Source organism: Giraffa tippelskirchi, chromosome 6 (genome assembly GCF_054371585.1).
Source record: "Giraffa tippelskirchi isolate mGirTip1 chromosome 6, T2T-mGirTip1v1.2.pri, whole genome shotgun sequence".
Lineage (NCBI taxonomy): Eukaryota > Metazoa > Chordata > Mammalia > Artiodactyla > Giraffidae > Giraffa > Giraffa tippelskirchi.
In genome coordinates, this window is record NC_137280.1 from 18137592 (window position 1) to 18151653 (window position 14062).

General features: G+C 37.1%; 1 protein-coding gene across 17 annotated transcripts in view; it reads right to left on the minus strand.

The window, feature by feature from the left end:
* Window positions 1-5658: 5658 nt before the first annotated feature.
* UBR5 (ubiquitin protein ligase E3 component n-recognin 5) overlaps window positions 5659-14062 on the minus strand; it is a 151456-nt gene continuing 143052 nt past the window's right edge. For all 17 annotated transcript variants that reach the window (XM_081503495.1, XM_081503496.1, XM_081503488.1 and 14 more), the window contains exons 55-59: window positions 13193-13348; window positions 12744-12857; window positions 11186-11330; window positions 9260-9345; window positions 5659-6270 (exon numbers count right to left, since the gene is read on the minus strand). In XM_081503495.1, the coding sequence (XP_081359621.1) occupies window positions 6058-6270; window positions 9260-9345; window positions 11186-11330; window positions 12744-12857; window positions 13193-13348 (714 nt within the window). In that variant the 3' untranslated portion in view covers window positions 5659-6057. The remainder of the gene's footprint in view (window positions 6271-9259; window positions 9346-11185; window positions 11331-12743; window positions 12858-13192; window positions 13349-14062) is intronic.

Sequence of the window (14062 nt, forward strand, 5' to 3'; positions counted from 1 at the left end):
CTCGACTTTGTTTTATAGCCAAACTGTTATTATTTTGTCTTGTTTGCCTGCTTTCCTTTGTTTCTGCATTTTCTTACTTCTCTTATTAAATCTGCTCTTTGAAACACAAGGAAGGCCTAAGAGGCTAAAGTTTTTCTACCAACAAGAGTCAAAGGTCACAGGAGTTCTGTCCTTTAGAAGGCCCTGCAGGGTCCTGTTTGGTTTCAGAATTGCTGGATCGTATGGTAGATCTATTTTTAAGTTTTTGAGGAATCTCCATACTGTTTTCCATAGTAATTGTATCAATTTACAGTCTCAACAACAGCACACAAGGGTTTTCTTTTCTCCACATCCTAGCCAACATTTGTTATCTGTCTTTTTGATGAGCTTCCCTGGTGGCTCAGACAGTAAAGAAGCTGCTTGCAATGCAGGAGACCCAGGTTCAATCCCTGGGTTGGGAAGATCCCCTGGAGAAGGGACTGGCTACCCACTCCAGTATTCTTGCCTGGAGAATCCCATGGACAGAGGAGCCTGACAGGTTACAGTACGTGGGGTTGCAAGTAGACATGACTGAGCTTTTTGATGCTAGCTATTTTAACATGTGTGAGTTGATATTGTGGTTTTGCCTTGCATTTCCCTAACGATGAGTGATGTTGAGCATCTTTTCATGTGCCTTTGGCCACTTCTATATCTTTGGGAAATTGTCTATTCAGGTCCTTTGCCCAACTAAAAATTGGTCTGTTGGCTTTTTTGCTATTTGAGTTTGTTTTACTTATTTTGGGTATTAACCCCTTATTAGATATATGGCTTGCAGATATTTTCACATTCTATAGGTTATCTTTTCATTTTGTTATCACTTCTTTGGCTATGCAGAAACTTTTTAGTTTGATGTAGTCCGACTTTTCATTTGCTTGTGCTTTAGGTGTCATAGCTGAAAAATCATTGCCAAGATCCATATCAAGGAGCTTTTTTCCTATGATTTCTTCTAGGAGTTTGAAGGTTTCAGATCTCATATTTAAGTATTTAATCCATTTTGAGTTAATTTTTGTGAGTGGGATAATATTCTAGTTTCATTCTTTTACATGTGAATATCCAATTTCCCCAGCACCATTTATTGAAGAGACTTTTTCTCCATTCAGTATTCTTTCCTCCCTTGTCAGATGTTAGTTGACTGTATATGCATGGGATTTTATTTCTGGATTTTTTAATTATGTTCCATTGGAGTGACTGACTTTTAACAGAGAATACATGGCTTTTAAGTCTAGTTCATAAAGAACAGTATGAACAGCTTTTGCCTGGTTTTTTCTACCTTTTGGAAAGTTTGCCTTAGAACTTAGGTACCATTCTACAGGAACCCAAAAACTAGCCTACAAAGATGACATGGAGAAGCCAATGTAGGAAGGAACTGAGGCACTCAATCAATAGGTATTGTCAACTTCTTGATGTGTGAATGAACAAACCATTAGAGGATTCCAGCTAATAGCCATCAAGTCTTCCTTCCACTTGCAACCCTGGACATCATGAAGCAGAGACAAGCCATCACGATTGTGTCCTGCACAGATTCCTAATACACAGTCCATGAGCGTAGTGAATGATTGTTTTATACCACTAACCTTGAAGATAATTGGTTTTGCAAACATAGTAACTGGAATAGCTTCCATTCTACTTACAGAGATTTGTGTGCTATGACTGAAGAAGGCAGCTTAGTCTCTGGTACAGAAAGTGTGTAATTTCATGCTGCTACTGGCTTACAGTGTACCAGTAGGATGAACAGACCTTCATTTCTCCAACTTGAATGATGTGTTAAACTCTTTGAAAATTTTAGTATTAACCTGTTTATAATGAAATTATGTACAAACATAAGACAAGTTATAGACTATTTAATTATTCTATGACTGTGGTATTGTGATTTATAATAAGCAATACATATTTGGTCTTTTATCCCTGTTTCTGGTACTGAGCTCCCCAAATCCTCAGAATTTCCTAAGTAATAATAAAATGGTGAGTTTTTGGACCACTCACTAGGATAGGTTCTGGTTGCCAGGGGCACCAAGCAACTTTCCCTCAAACTCCCTGTGGTTTGGTTGTTGGTTGGTTTAGTCGCTAAGTCATGTCCAACTCTTGCGGACCCCATGGGTTGTAGCCCGCCAGGCTCCTCTGTCCGTGGGATTCTCCAGGCAAGAATACTGGAGTGGATTGCCATTTCCGCCTCCAGGGGATCTTCCCAACCCAGGGATTGAACCCGGGTCTCCTGCATTGCAGATTCTTTACCGACTGAGCTATGAGGGAGGCCTTATGGACTGGAATCAGTCACCAGTGGTCAGTGATTTAATCAATTATGCCTGTGTAACGAGACCTTCATAAAAACGCGGGAGGACTGGATTCAGACAGCTTCAGGGTTGGTGAGCACACAGAATTGCAGGGAGAGGGCATGGAAGCTCCACACCCTTTCTCAGGCTTTTCCCAGTGTTTATGTTCCACCCAGCTGTTCCTGAGTTATATCCTTTCATGTTATCTAGTAAGTAAAATGTTTTTGAGTTCTGTGAGCCACTTCAGCAGATTCATCAAACCCAAGGAGGTGGTCATAGGAACCCCTGATTTATAGCTATTCAAAAGTACAGGTAACAACTCAGGCTCGCAACTGGTTTCTGCAGTGGAGGCTAGGTCTTTACCTTGAAACTTGATGCTGTCTCTAGGTAGATAGTGTCAGAATTGAGCTGAATTATAGGATCCCCTGGAGAAAGGAAAGGCTACCCACTCCAGAATTCTGGCCTGGAGAATTCCCGACTGTATGGTCAGTCCGTGGGGTCGCAGAGTCGGACATGCCTGAACAACTTTCACTTTCACCTGGTATCAGCACATTACTTGGCAGTTTGGGGGAACCCCTCTCCATATATACACACCTACATACTGGAACTGGGTGCTCAGCACCTTTAATGGCCATGAGCAACTCACTCAATTATAATCATACATTCCAAAAACTAGTGTACCTGATGTTTGGGAATGCAATCTCCAGAAGGGCTGGAGACATCTGACTTCAGCACTTACCAGCTCTGTAACCTTGAGCAAATTATTTAATCTGTGCCAAATTTCCTGTGAGTATAATAGTGCCATAGGATAAAATGATATAAACACACGCATTTGACAAACTGCCTAGCACACAGTAAATACTCACTAAAAGAGAACTTTCATGTTTGCAAACAATCCAGTGATTTTTTTAAAAATTTTATGAGGTAATGTAAGATTCTTTGCTTATATTTAATTCACGGTATTTTGATATGACTAAGTCACATTTTAAATACATTTCTGTATTAATCAAATGATGTTTAGGGAAGAATTAATCTCTATGTTCATGCCTATCTTTAGGTTAATGTAAACAGTGAAAATCTTTTTACCCAGGCACAAGAGGAAGAACCTAATCCAGGAGTAGATGATTAATAAAAGTACTTTTCCATAAGGAATAAGAAGGAAAGGTTTGGCTCTGGGAAATTTACCAACAGGGGGCTTTATATTCACGAATAGAAGGAGTGCTCTGGACAGTTTCAGAATCATCTGGGATGCTGTTAAGAATAACGATTTCTGTCCTCTTATGAGTTACTACGTCGAAATGTGATTGAGGCGATGAGCAGAGCTTAGGGATCTGCATTAACAAGCAGGAGACAATCACACCTTCAAAAGCATGAGAACTACTGCCTCAAGGGGAAGATCTCAGTTTTAGACCTAGACATTGGTTGACTACCTCTAAATAGACAGAAATACTATCTTCAGGACATAAATTTATCTTAAGGGGCAAGTACTAAATAGTGAAATTACGCTATTTAAAAATCCTCCCAAGTATTCCCCAGGAAGCCATTTGTAGGGAACAATCTGGATATTCAGATAATTCAAGGGGGGGAAAAAAAGTGGCAAAACTTTGAAAACCTTCAGTAAAGTTCATTCTTGGTCTTCACTTCCTAAATTTGTTTTCAAGTCCACTAGATTTAATCACTAAACAAGACCAAAAGAGAACTTTATTTTATATGACTTTATTTTACATTTAGAACCATTTTATGCTTTACTTAAAAAAAAAAAAAAACTCACTCTGCTTTTAATATTCCTAAAAGCATTTTAACCAAAATCTTGATTTAGGAAGACTTAAGACATTGTGCATTATTTTAAATACTTTCATTCTTTCAATAACTATTAAAAATAAGTTCACAATTAGGTTTTCAAATGTCCTAATCATATCTAGTTTGTTCTCATTTAATATTTTATCAATTCCATCATGTGCATACAGAAGTTTTTCAGACACACTGATGAAAATCAGTTCTTAATCTAATTACTATTTCATTTATTTGGAAATAGCATTTAGACATAAAAACCAATGTCTCATTTTGTAAAATAACCTTTGGTAAATTTACACATCTAATACATCATATTAAGTTTTAAGTAGTACAATGAGTTTCACCACTGTTGCTTTAGTTTTTAATATTTATTGTGTCAGCAGGGCTGAAAATAATGTGGTTCAGTCTTCTGAAGGAAGTTTGTTTATATATATATATACACACACACACACACACACATATATATATATATATATACACACATACACGTATAATAAAGCACAGTGCCTTTGAATGTGAAAAACATCCCAAAGGCCAGGAGTTCTATAAAGGAACGACAAAGTAGGAAAGACTCCAGAGACCCTCTCCTCATTTTCAATATGCAAAGTGACTGGACTGTCACTTTATTCAAGACATGGTGAAGAAAAGTGTTCCTTATTATGCCACTGAATAAAGCTACTAAAACCACAAGAATTTAGAGATAATGATCCTAAGCTACATAGTTAATGGATCATCAAAAAAGAACTTCTCAGTTATTAAATATAACTGGATTGACTTCTGATGCCAAGTAAGGCTCATTTTACTTCCCCCATGTGTATAAAAGAAAACGTGGCCTGGCCAGTGCCATTCAGGATTCTCTGCTAACTGTAAAATGCAGACCAATTTCCTTCTGTTTCTTATAGTCCGTGTGTACATTCAGTTTTTTAAAACAAAATTTTTATGCACATAACCGTGTTGGATACTGTATTGCCCTTAGTTTAAAAAATGTACAACTATATAAATAAAAACTATTGTTTCTTCAGTTTTACTTGACATTTCTTCTGTAATTTATTTAAAAAAGTAAATGTAACAAGATACTTAAAAAAGGCTAGATACAAAAGTAGTTAAGCTGCTCACGAACATTTAAAATTTTCCAAAATGTATCTTCAATAATCATGATCTTATAAAACATTTTACAGTTATCAGAAAGTGCCCAGGCTGAGTTTACATAACTGAAATGCCTTAGTACAAATGTCTAGTTAGAACTGAAGTGCAGTATACCTGACTGACTGCTCATTGAAATAGGGATACAAAGAAAAAGGTTGATTGTGATAAAGTACTGTGCATTGGCCCCCAACATATGTACAAAAAAGTGCCCTCAAATGAACAAATTACATGCAAAATATTAGTGATATCATTTAATATCCTAGAGCTCAATGCAGTCAAACCGCAGTAAAAGTGGTTTTTATAGGTAAAAGTGATTTCACTTCTTAAGATCTGAATGTTCAGAACTTTTTTTACAAGTTCCATATACGATACACAACCGCAGCCAACCACAAATTAAACACCATAAAAAAAGTTAAAATGAAACACAGAACACACTTAATTTTTTATTTTGAAATTCCCTATTCCCTCTATACAAGAACCTTTGCTGAAACACTTTCCACAAAGGCAGCAGTGAATTTTCAGAACGTTTTACATTTTTCCCCTCAGCAAAAAGATAAATCACAGTGTAAATTATGTTGTTCTGCTGTCATCTTTGGCTGGGGTTAGACCCAGAAGTTGTTGACTAGCAAACCATTACAGTCAAATGTTGCTAGTGCTCCTCAGGCCTTTAAGCTACAAACTCAGCAAGGAATGTCTGCATTCATCTCTTTAAGGTAAAGGTACCACAGGGTATGCGACAGCATCAACTTCCATAAACTCTTATAGACAAATGGGAAAAATCTACAAAATTAGCGAGTAATATTACACAGCAATACACACGTTTTATACTCTACACAAAACCAAAATTCTTGGTCTTAATGGCGAGTAGCAATTTCTGTTTGAGAATTTGTTTAGAGGAATAGAGTGGGACGTAAAGTCGAGAAATGCAAGTATTTGCAGTGGGAAGGTGTTGGTCATCTGGTGGTCTTATTGTGATGGAGGGCATAGGCTGAAATCCTTCTTCACTGGCTGGTAATGAAGGGCTTGATGTCCAAAAGTAAACCTAAACAGGAGTATAATAATTACAAGTTTGGCTTTTAAGAGATTAACATTCAACCCTCAATTCTGGCAATTATACATATAGCCTCATTCTTGTGTTAAAACCTATGAAGGGGTATTATTTAGAACTGTCTTTTAAATTTCTTATATTGAAAAGGAAAGTTTCAGGGTTGGAAAGACAAAAAAGTGTCAGGTATGTAGAAAAGTGACTATGTTTCAATGCCTCAGCTTCTCATTTGTAACATGAGACTACTTGACCAAACGCTGTCTAAGGGCCCTTCCTGTTGCTAAATTTCGCAGAGCATCTCTTAGTGGCAATAAGGTACAAGGTCTCCAAAAAAGGTTCAAAATTCACAGAGGCTATCAAAAAGTTACTCTGCATTTTATCTACTAGCAAAACCACCCAATACTTTTCAGTGCTGCACTGTGATACACAATAATTTTGTGACAGTAATTAAGTGTCAGACAGCATCTACTGTACATCAAAATCCATGCAATAAGCCACGCTAACACTGTTTTAAAATACATCTAATGTGTATAATATAGTGTAAATTACTTTTTCTTTAAATACAACAAAAGATATACTTTCCTGAAATATTTTTATTAATATATACCTTTCCTCATTGATCGTAGACAGTGACTATCCTTAAGGTAAAGCTTTTAAAATCTTGCATTTATAGTACACAACTAAACAAATAAAAGGGCTTCTCAGGTGGCGCTAGTGGTAAAGAACTGGCCTGCCAACGCAGGAGAGGTAAGAGTTGTGGGTTCAATCCCTAGGTCGGGAAGATCCCCTGAAGGAGGACATGGAAACCCACTCCAGTATTCTTGCCTGGAGAATCCCACGGACAGAGGAACCTAGCGGGCTACAGTCCATAGGGTCACAAAGAGTCGGACACGACTGAAGTGACTTAACACATACAGACAGACAAATCCATTCATTATCTCAGAGTGACTAGGAACCCTAAACTAGTTCCTGAAGCATAGTTATGTGAGAAGTCTCATCTAGAATTCTATAGGAGGAGGCAGGGAAAAACAAAACTCTTCAAGTGTCAGGGTCTCCAAAATCTTCAAAGAATTTATAAAAGGGCTGGAAGGTACTGAGGACATAAACCTGGCCCAACCTACTCATTTTACAGGTAAAAAACAAACAATGTAAAGTGTTTCTCCAAGGATAAATGTGGTTACCCAGAGCCAGATTACTACACTGCTGGACCTCCAAGAAGCTGGAAAAAGATAAATACGTAAGAGGACTTCTCAAACCTTTCACTAGTGAACTATGACTTTCCAAGAGGGAAATACACTCTGTATGTAGTTTTACTGCATAACCCTAGGACTAATAATTAAAGGGAGACGAGTTTAGGCAACGCTGTTATATTCTTATCTCCCTGAGACACATATGGAAAAGCCTAACAATATGTGAAGGATAACCTCCCAAAAGAGGAAGAGGAGGTGGTAGAAGACGCCGTGATATACTGCTAAGCCCGAAGAATACAGGAGTTTAAAGAGTGAAGCTCACAATTAAAGCTGTTGCTGGACATTTTGAGGCCCCCACAGAGGGAGGTAATCTCTCTCTCTCTTTTGTAAAAGACTGAATAGTTAGCAAATTTCTCTTCTAGGAGATGGCAGAAATGCAGTGAGATTTTAACTTGACTGACTAGATAGGACATATTGGTTTTGCTCTGAATCCAGACTGACTACAGGAACCCTAATAAACAACTCAGGTACTCCCAAAACCAACAGATGCAGATACAGTATCTGCATTGGTAGGGACTTCAGGATTGGTCTACAAGTTTGTGAAAGTCAAAATACATGGAATTATAAGGAATGAACCTAGGGAGCAGCCTAGGAAACTACCAGATGGCTACGTCAAGAACAAAAACCACCTGACAGCTAGGACTGCTGGACAACCTGTCTTGCTATAGTAGGGAAATACTGGAAGGCGCCTGGGGCCATGTAAAGATGAAGGAATGCTAAACGCATGGCCACCTCCCCACAAAAAATAAGCTACTGACTACCTTTAAAGGTAAATCAGAAATTGCAAGCTTTGTGCTTTCCTGCCCAACTATTTCCCCTTCACAAATAAAACTGGGGGATATACGTAGAAATTGTATCATTTTTTATACATTCCATAGAGGTTTGGTTTAGAATACTGAGAACTAAGCCTGGTTCAACAGGGGAAATGTCACAGGGAACTATGAGGAATATGAATAGAGATTTTCTGGATAAGGAATGTCCCTCAAATTTCTACAAGAAAGTCTAGAGGAGACTACCTTTTAAGGCTACTGGACAGGTTGATTTGGATATACTCACAGTTGGACATAAATTCCACAGACATGATAGATTTCAATATGATCAAAGTTTATACTATCTTAATTTATGATTTATTAATTTATGTCTTAATTTATTAACTTAAGTTAATAAGTAATAAGATTAAAGTCATAGACCATTCCCTTCTCCAGCGGATCTTCCCAACCCAGGGATCGAACCTGGGTCTCCAGCACTGCAGGCAGATTCTTTACCATCTGAGCCACCAGGGAAGTCCTAACACTTTGAAGATTAAAATCATAGACCTAGTACCTGTAATTAAGTTACTCTATTCATAGTATACAGAGCAATTACGATTCTATTAAAAAATTTTGCAAACACTTGCATCTAGTCAAAAAGATTAAGGATAGACCAAAGAGGCCACTAACATATATTAGCACTCACTATAGGGGGAAAAACATGTCTCAACAGTAAGCTGGAATTATATCCTCTGGGACTAAGGATAGCATTTTAATAGCTAAGATATATTTCACTCTGTTTATAGTTTTACTCATACTTCAGATGTCCTATTGTAGAATAGAGAAACAAAATTGCCTTTTATTTCTGACCTTCAATTTCCTTAGCCAAAATTAAAATCATTACCAATTTAAAACAAAAGGCTGTCTTTCATACAGAGTATTTAAGGTTTTTACATTTTCTTCTACAAATCTTATGAAAACACTTACAAGATCTTGTCGTTCTGTCATGCTCATCTTCTCTACAATTGACCAGAACCACCGCTTGAACTGCAAGAGCTTCTCAGCATTTTCTCCTACAAATAAATATAAATTCAATAAATATCCAATAAATATCAGTTGTATTTTTAGAAGTAATACTACTTATAAAATTAAAATGTGAATGGGGAGGTCTAATCCTAATACAGGAAATTAAGACCATTTGTATAATGTGAAACCTCTATAGTTTATTAGTCCATCCCAATGACCAAGACAAAAAAAAAGAACCACTAGCCTCAAAAATCACATTCCGTCACTAAGTCATGATTCTTCTCATGATGTTAAACCAGTGCTTCTCAAAGCTGAATGAGTTTACAAGTCACTTGGGGGATCTTTTTAAAATGAGGATTCTCATTCACTAGGTATGGGGGAAGAAAGGGGAAAGAAATCAGGGATTCTGCATTTCCAAAAAGCTTCCAGATGATGCTGATGTTGTTGATTTGAGGATCATACTTGGAGTGTCTTTAGATACGTTTTCCCCTTCTAGGTTTCTGGTTTATATCAATAAATAAACCAAATTCTTGTCACGAATATTGAAAACTGTATTATTATTTAGCACAAAAACTATTATGCAGTGATCTGCATGTTACCAAGCATGAAGGAAAAACAAGAAAATTTACCCAAATTTAACTTACTATAATTTGGCTGAAGCTGTTTGCAAAATATGAAGAATAAAAGGGAAAAAAACTGGTATCTTCATGTATGGAATTAATCTTGGACTAGAGGTACAGTCTTCTCATGAATTTCTTGGAAGTTCCAGTATTTTATTGTATGTGTTAGTCACTCCGTCTTGTCTGACTCTTTGCGACCCCAGAGACTGTAGCCCACCAGGTGCCTCTGTCCATGGAATTCTCCAGGCAAGAATAATGGAGAGGGTTGCCATTCCCTTCCCCAAGGGATCTTCCCAACCCAAAGATCAAACTCTGGTTTCCTGCACTGCAAGTGAATTCCTTACCATCTGAGCCACCAGGGAAGCCCATTTTATTGTATGCTGCTGCTGCTGCTAAGTCGTTTCAGTCGTGTCCGACTCTGTGCGACCCCATAGACGGCAGCCCACCAGGCTCTGCCATCCCTGGGATTCTCCAGGCAAGAATACTGGAGTGGGTTGCCATTTCCTTCTCCAGTGCATGAAAGGGAAAAGTGAAAGTAGAGTCGCTCAGTCGTGTCCGACTCTTAGCGACTCCATGGACCGTAGCCTACCAGGCTCCTCCATCCATGGGATTTTCCAGGCAAGAGTACTGGAGTGGGGTGCCATTGCCTTCTCCGTTTTATTGTATAGTCACAGCTAAAAAGTCTACTCCTAGAATATGGGACTTTGAAAAGAAAAAGTTGCAACAAATCAAGCACTGAAGACAAATGTTATTCTAGGATTATCACTACCTCTTGTTACTCTTTCTAGATTCTTCATGTGGTTGTGTGTTATATGTCTTTCTAAGTGTGCTCTGGGTTCAGTTCTATTTTTGAGTTTCTTATTAACAAATTCAAGAGAGGCAGAAGGGAAAAAAGTCTCCATCATGCAATCAAATTCTTTACAGGGCTTAAGAAACATGAATTGGGAAAGGACAACAGAATTGTCATATGGATTATTTTTTTCTAAATACATAAAAACCCTTTTAACACGGTTGTTCACCACAAAGAATTTTTACTATTTCATACTAAACCATACATTCTTTAAAACACAGAAACATAAAGCAATAAAAGAATTAAGAATAACCTAATAATAAGCTATCATAGTTCAAACATATCTTAAAATATATAAAAACCCAAGTAATAAACAGCATTTCCTAAGTCTGGTTAAGAACCAGAAACCCAGAAAACTGACTGACCAAATTATCTGTATAGTTTATTTCTTATGTAAACATTTAATAAATTTCATACCTGATTCATCATTGAAAGAGGTGAAACTGATCAGCATCTGCACGTTAACCTCACCACAGCCATTTACCAAAAGCCTAAAGTCTTCTGCTGTTAAATCTTCTAATGAATTTTTTGGAAGCACATCCAGTAGACCCTTCCTCATTGCCTAGAGGATTTCAAAAATTACCCATTTGTTACTATCAGTACTTTATTTTCTACATAGCAGTTATTATCATTAAAGCCCAATGTCTAATTTTAACAGCCTAAGAATACTAAATAATACTAAAAAATGAAGTTCTGTATTTTTAGTTTATTAACAAATTCAAAAGACAGGCAGAAGGGAAAAAGGGCTACAGGTTCAACAGTAAAGCAGTATTATTTTATCGCAGGAGTTAACTAAAATAGTATTTAAAATTATGTTAGTAACAAACAGGCTGGTCATTAAGAAAGAATCTGTCAATCATGCTATCCTGTCAATATCCTAGGAAAAGTATGATGATGATAAAAACCAACATCTCCGACACAAACTTACTGAGAAATGCCAAGAACTGTTCTAAGCACCTTACATATTTTAATTAACGTTAATCTCATCCTCATTTTGCAGAGGAGGGAATAAAGGCACAAAGTACTTGAGTAGTTTGCTAATGTTATACAGCTAGAGCAGGCTGCAGTTATGGTTTGAACCCTGACAGTATAATTCCAGAGCCCACACAATTATTCCCAGCACAGAGATCAAAACCACTTCATAAACATTTTTCACCAGGAGGAGAAACAGTTAACATAGTGGGCCTGATGTTGCTCTTTAGAAGAGTCTGATGGGAGGATGGTCCTTGACAGGCATCTGGAAACTTGGCTTTTGCAATGTTCCCTACATTATTACTAACTGATGTGGCAATAAGCCCTGCTGTAACAGCTTGCCTAGACTATCTGTGCAAAGGTGATTTATGATGAACATGTGTTTTTCCTCTGGGAGTTGGACAGGACTCTGATATTTCCTCTGCTAGTAGGACTGGCCTCCAATAAAAAAGCTGGGCCCCGACTCTTAAGTAGGCTTCCCTAAACACAAACACTGCATACGCATTGCTGTAATTCACTGCTGGAGGAAGAACATATTGGTTTTTTGTGACATCTCATGCCCCCAGAAAGAGAACTTTGAAGCTTGTACCTGAATTCCTCCAGACTCTGTCTGATGTAATTCTCCCCTTGTGAGAGTCCTTTCCTATAATAAACCATATTGATGACTGCCTGAGTCCAAGGGGTCCACCTAGTGCGTCACCAGAGGCATGGATGGCTGCAGGACTCCAAAACGATAGTCATCTGAGTCCCACAAAGCATCCTTTCCAAATTTTTACTCACCAGATCTACTTTCTGATGATAACATGGTTTTTCCAAGTAGTTTTTTACTCAAAAGAAAGGAGTTGGTCTGGACTCAGGTACAATTTATACTGTATGTAAACTCATTTTGGTTTCAAAATTTTGACCCTTCATAAGCAAGCTGAATACACTATAAGCTAGTTTAAAACACAGAAGATACAAATAGCCTCATCAGATCAAGCAACATTTTCTGGAAAAAACTTACGTGTAATGGCTGTTCTGCAACTACCAACATTCTATGTTCAGCGTATTTCCGCACATACTCATAAACATTCTGAGGAGTGACTGGTATATTTACACCATTAGGAATAAGTTCAACCTGTGGAAAATTTAGCAGTGCCATTTAAAACCAATTTTGACAAAGCAGGAATAAGTTAACAGTTCATAAAACAATTTCCTAAAATTTTTAAATCTAAAGACAATTCTGTATTTGACAACTAAGAAATGCAGACATTCTAGGCCTAAGTAACTATAAACTCTTCAACCTCTCAATCTGTCTCACTAACTCTCCATCCATTCTTATCCTTCTCTCCATCTACTGTGTCTTTGTGTGTATGTGTGTGTGTCTCTCTTTCTCTTTCTCGGTCCCTTATCTATCTAAATTGTTTTTCTATGTGTCAAGCACAATAGACTAACCAAATTCATTTGTTTTACCTGTCCTCCACCTTCTTCTTTACACAGGTCAATTGCAAATGCCAAATCCATTGCTGAGAAAACAGCATCAGCATCTGAACTCTGAGAAGCAAGAATAAGTTGCCGCAAACTCTCGTACATCACAGGGTCAAAAAAAGCAAAATCGTGCCAATTGACCTAAGAGAGTAATCATATGCAAATGAATTATGAAAGAAACATCTTAATTGAATTCATTAGTTAAGTTGAAATCTATGATAAAAATTTTATCTAATTTGAAGATACACGATACACTGATAAAGAATAATCTCCCACTAATATAATTGATCTAAAGAGGTAAAATTTTAATAAGTCTTTGGCTCAGATAATACATTTAATTTTCAAAGTATGAAAAGTATATATTTTTTAAAAATTTAAAGCCAAGAGTGTAATAGCTTTAAGTTCTAGATTTATTTGCAGGAACCAGCACTAATTATTAAAAAGTGATTATGCTGAGCAGCTGATCCTAAATACACAGCCTGTAATTCCAGATGATAAATCTCATGCTCAAAGGAATTCAGTAACGTGCTAAAGGTCGTATCATTGGGTTATAACTTGAGTCTGTTTGATTCCATGACTTTTTCCATAAACCTTGTTAAAGGCTCAACATTTCTATGCTGCTAGCTTTTAAGTCCAGTTCTTTCTCTGCACAAGAGCATGTTACCTGGAACACATTAAGATGTCAATAGAGTAAGCATTTTAAAAAAAGGAAAAAATATATATCATAGTATGATATGCTGTAATAGAAAACAATATTCACTAGTGGGTTTGAGCAGAGAAAACTATTGATAGACCACAACGTTAACAATGCTAACTCATATCAGATGTCTGGTGTGCATCTGTAGCAAAGACCAT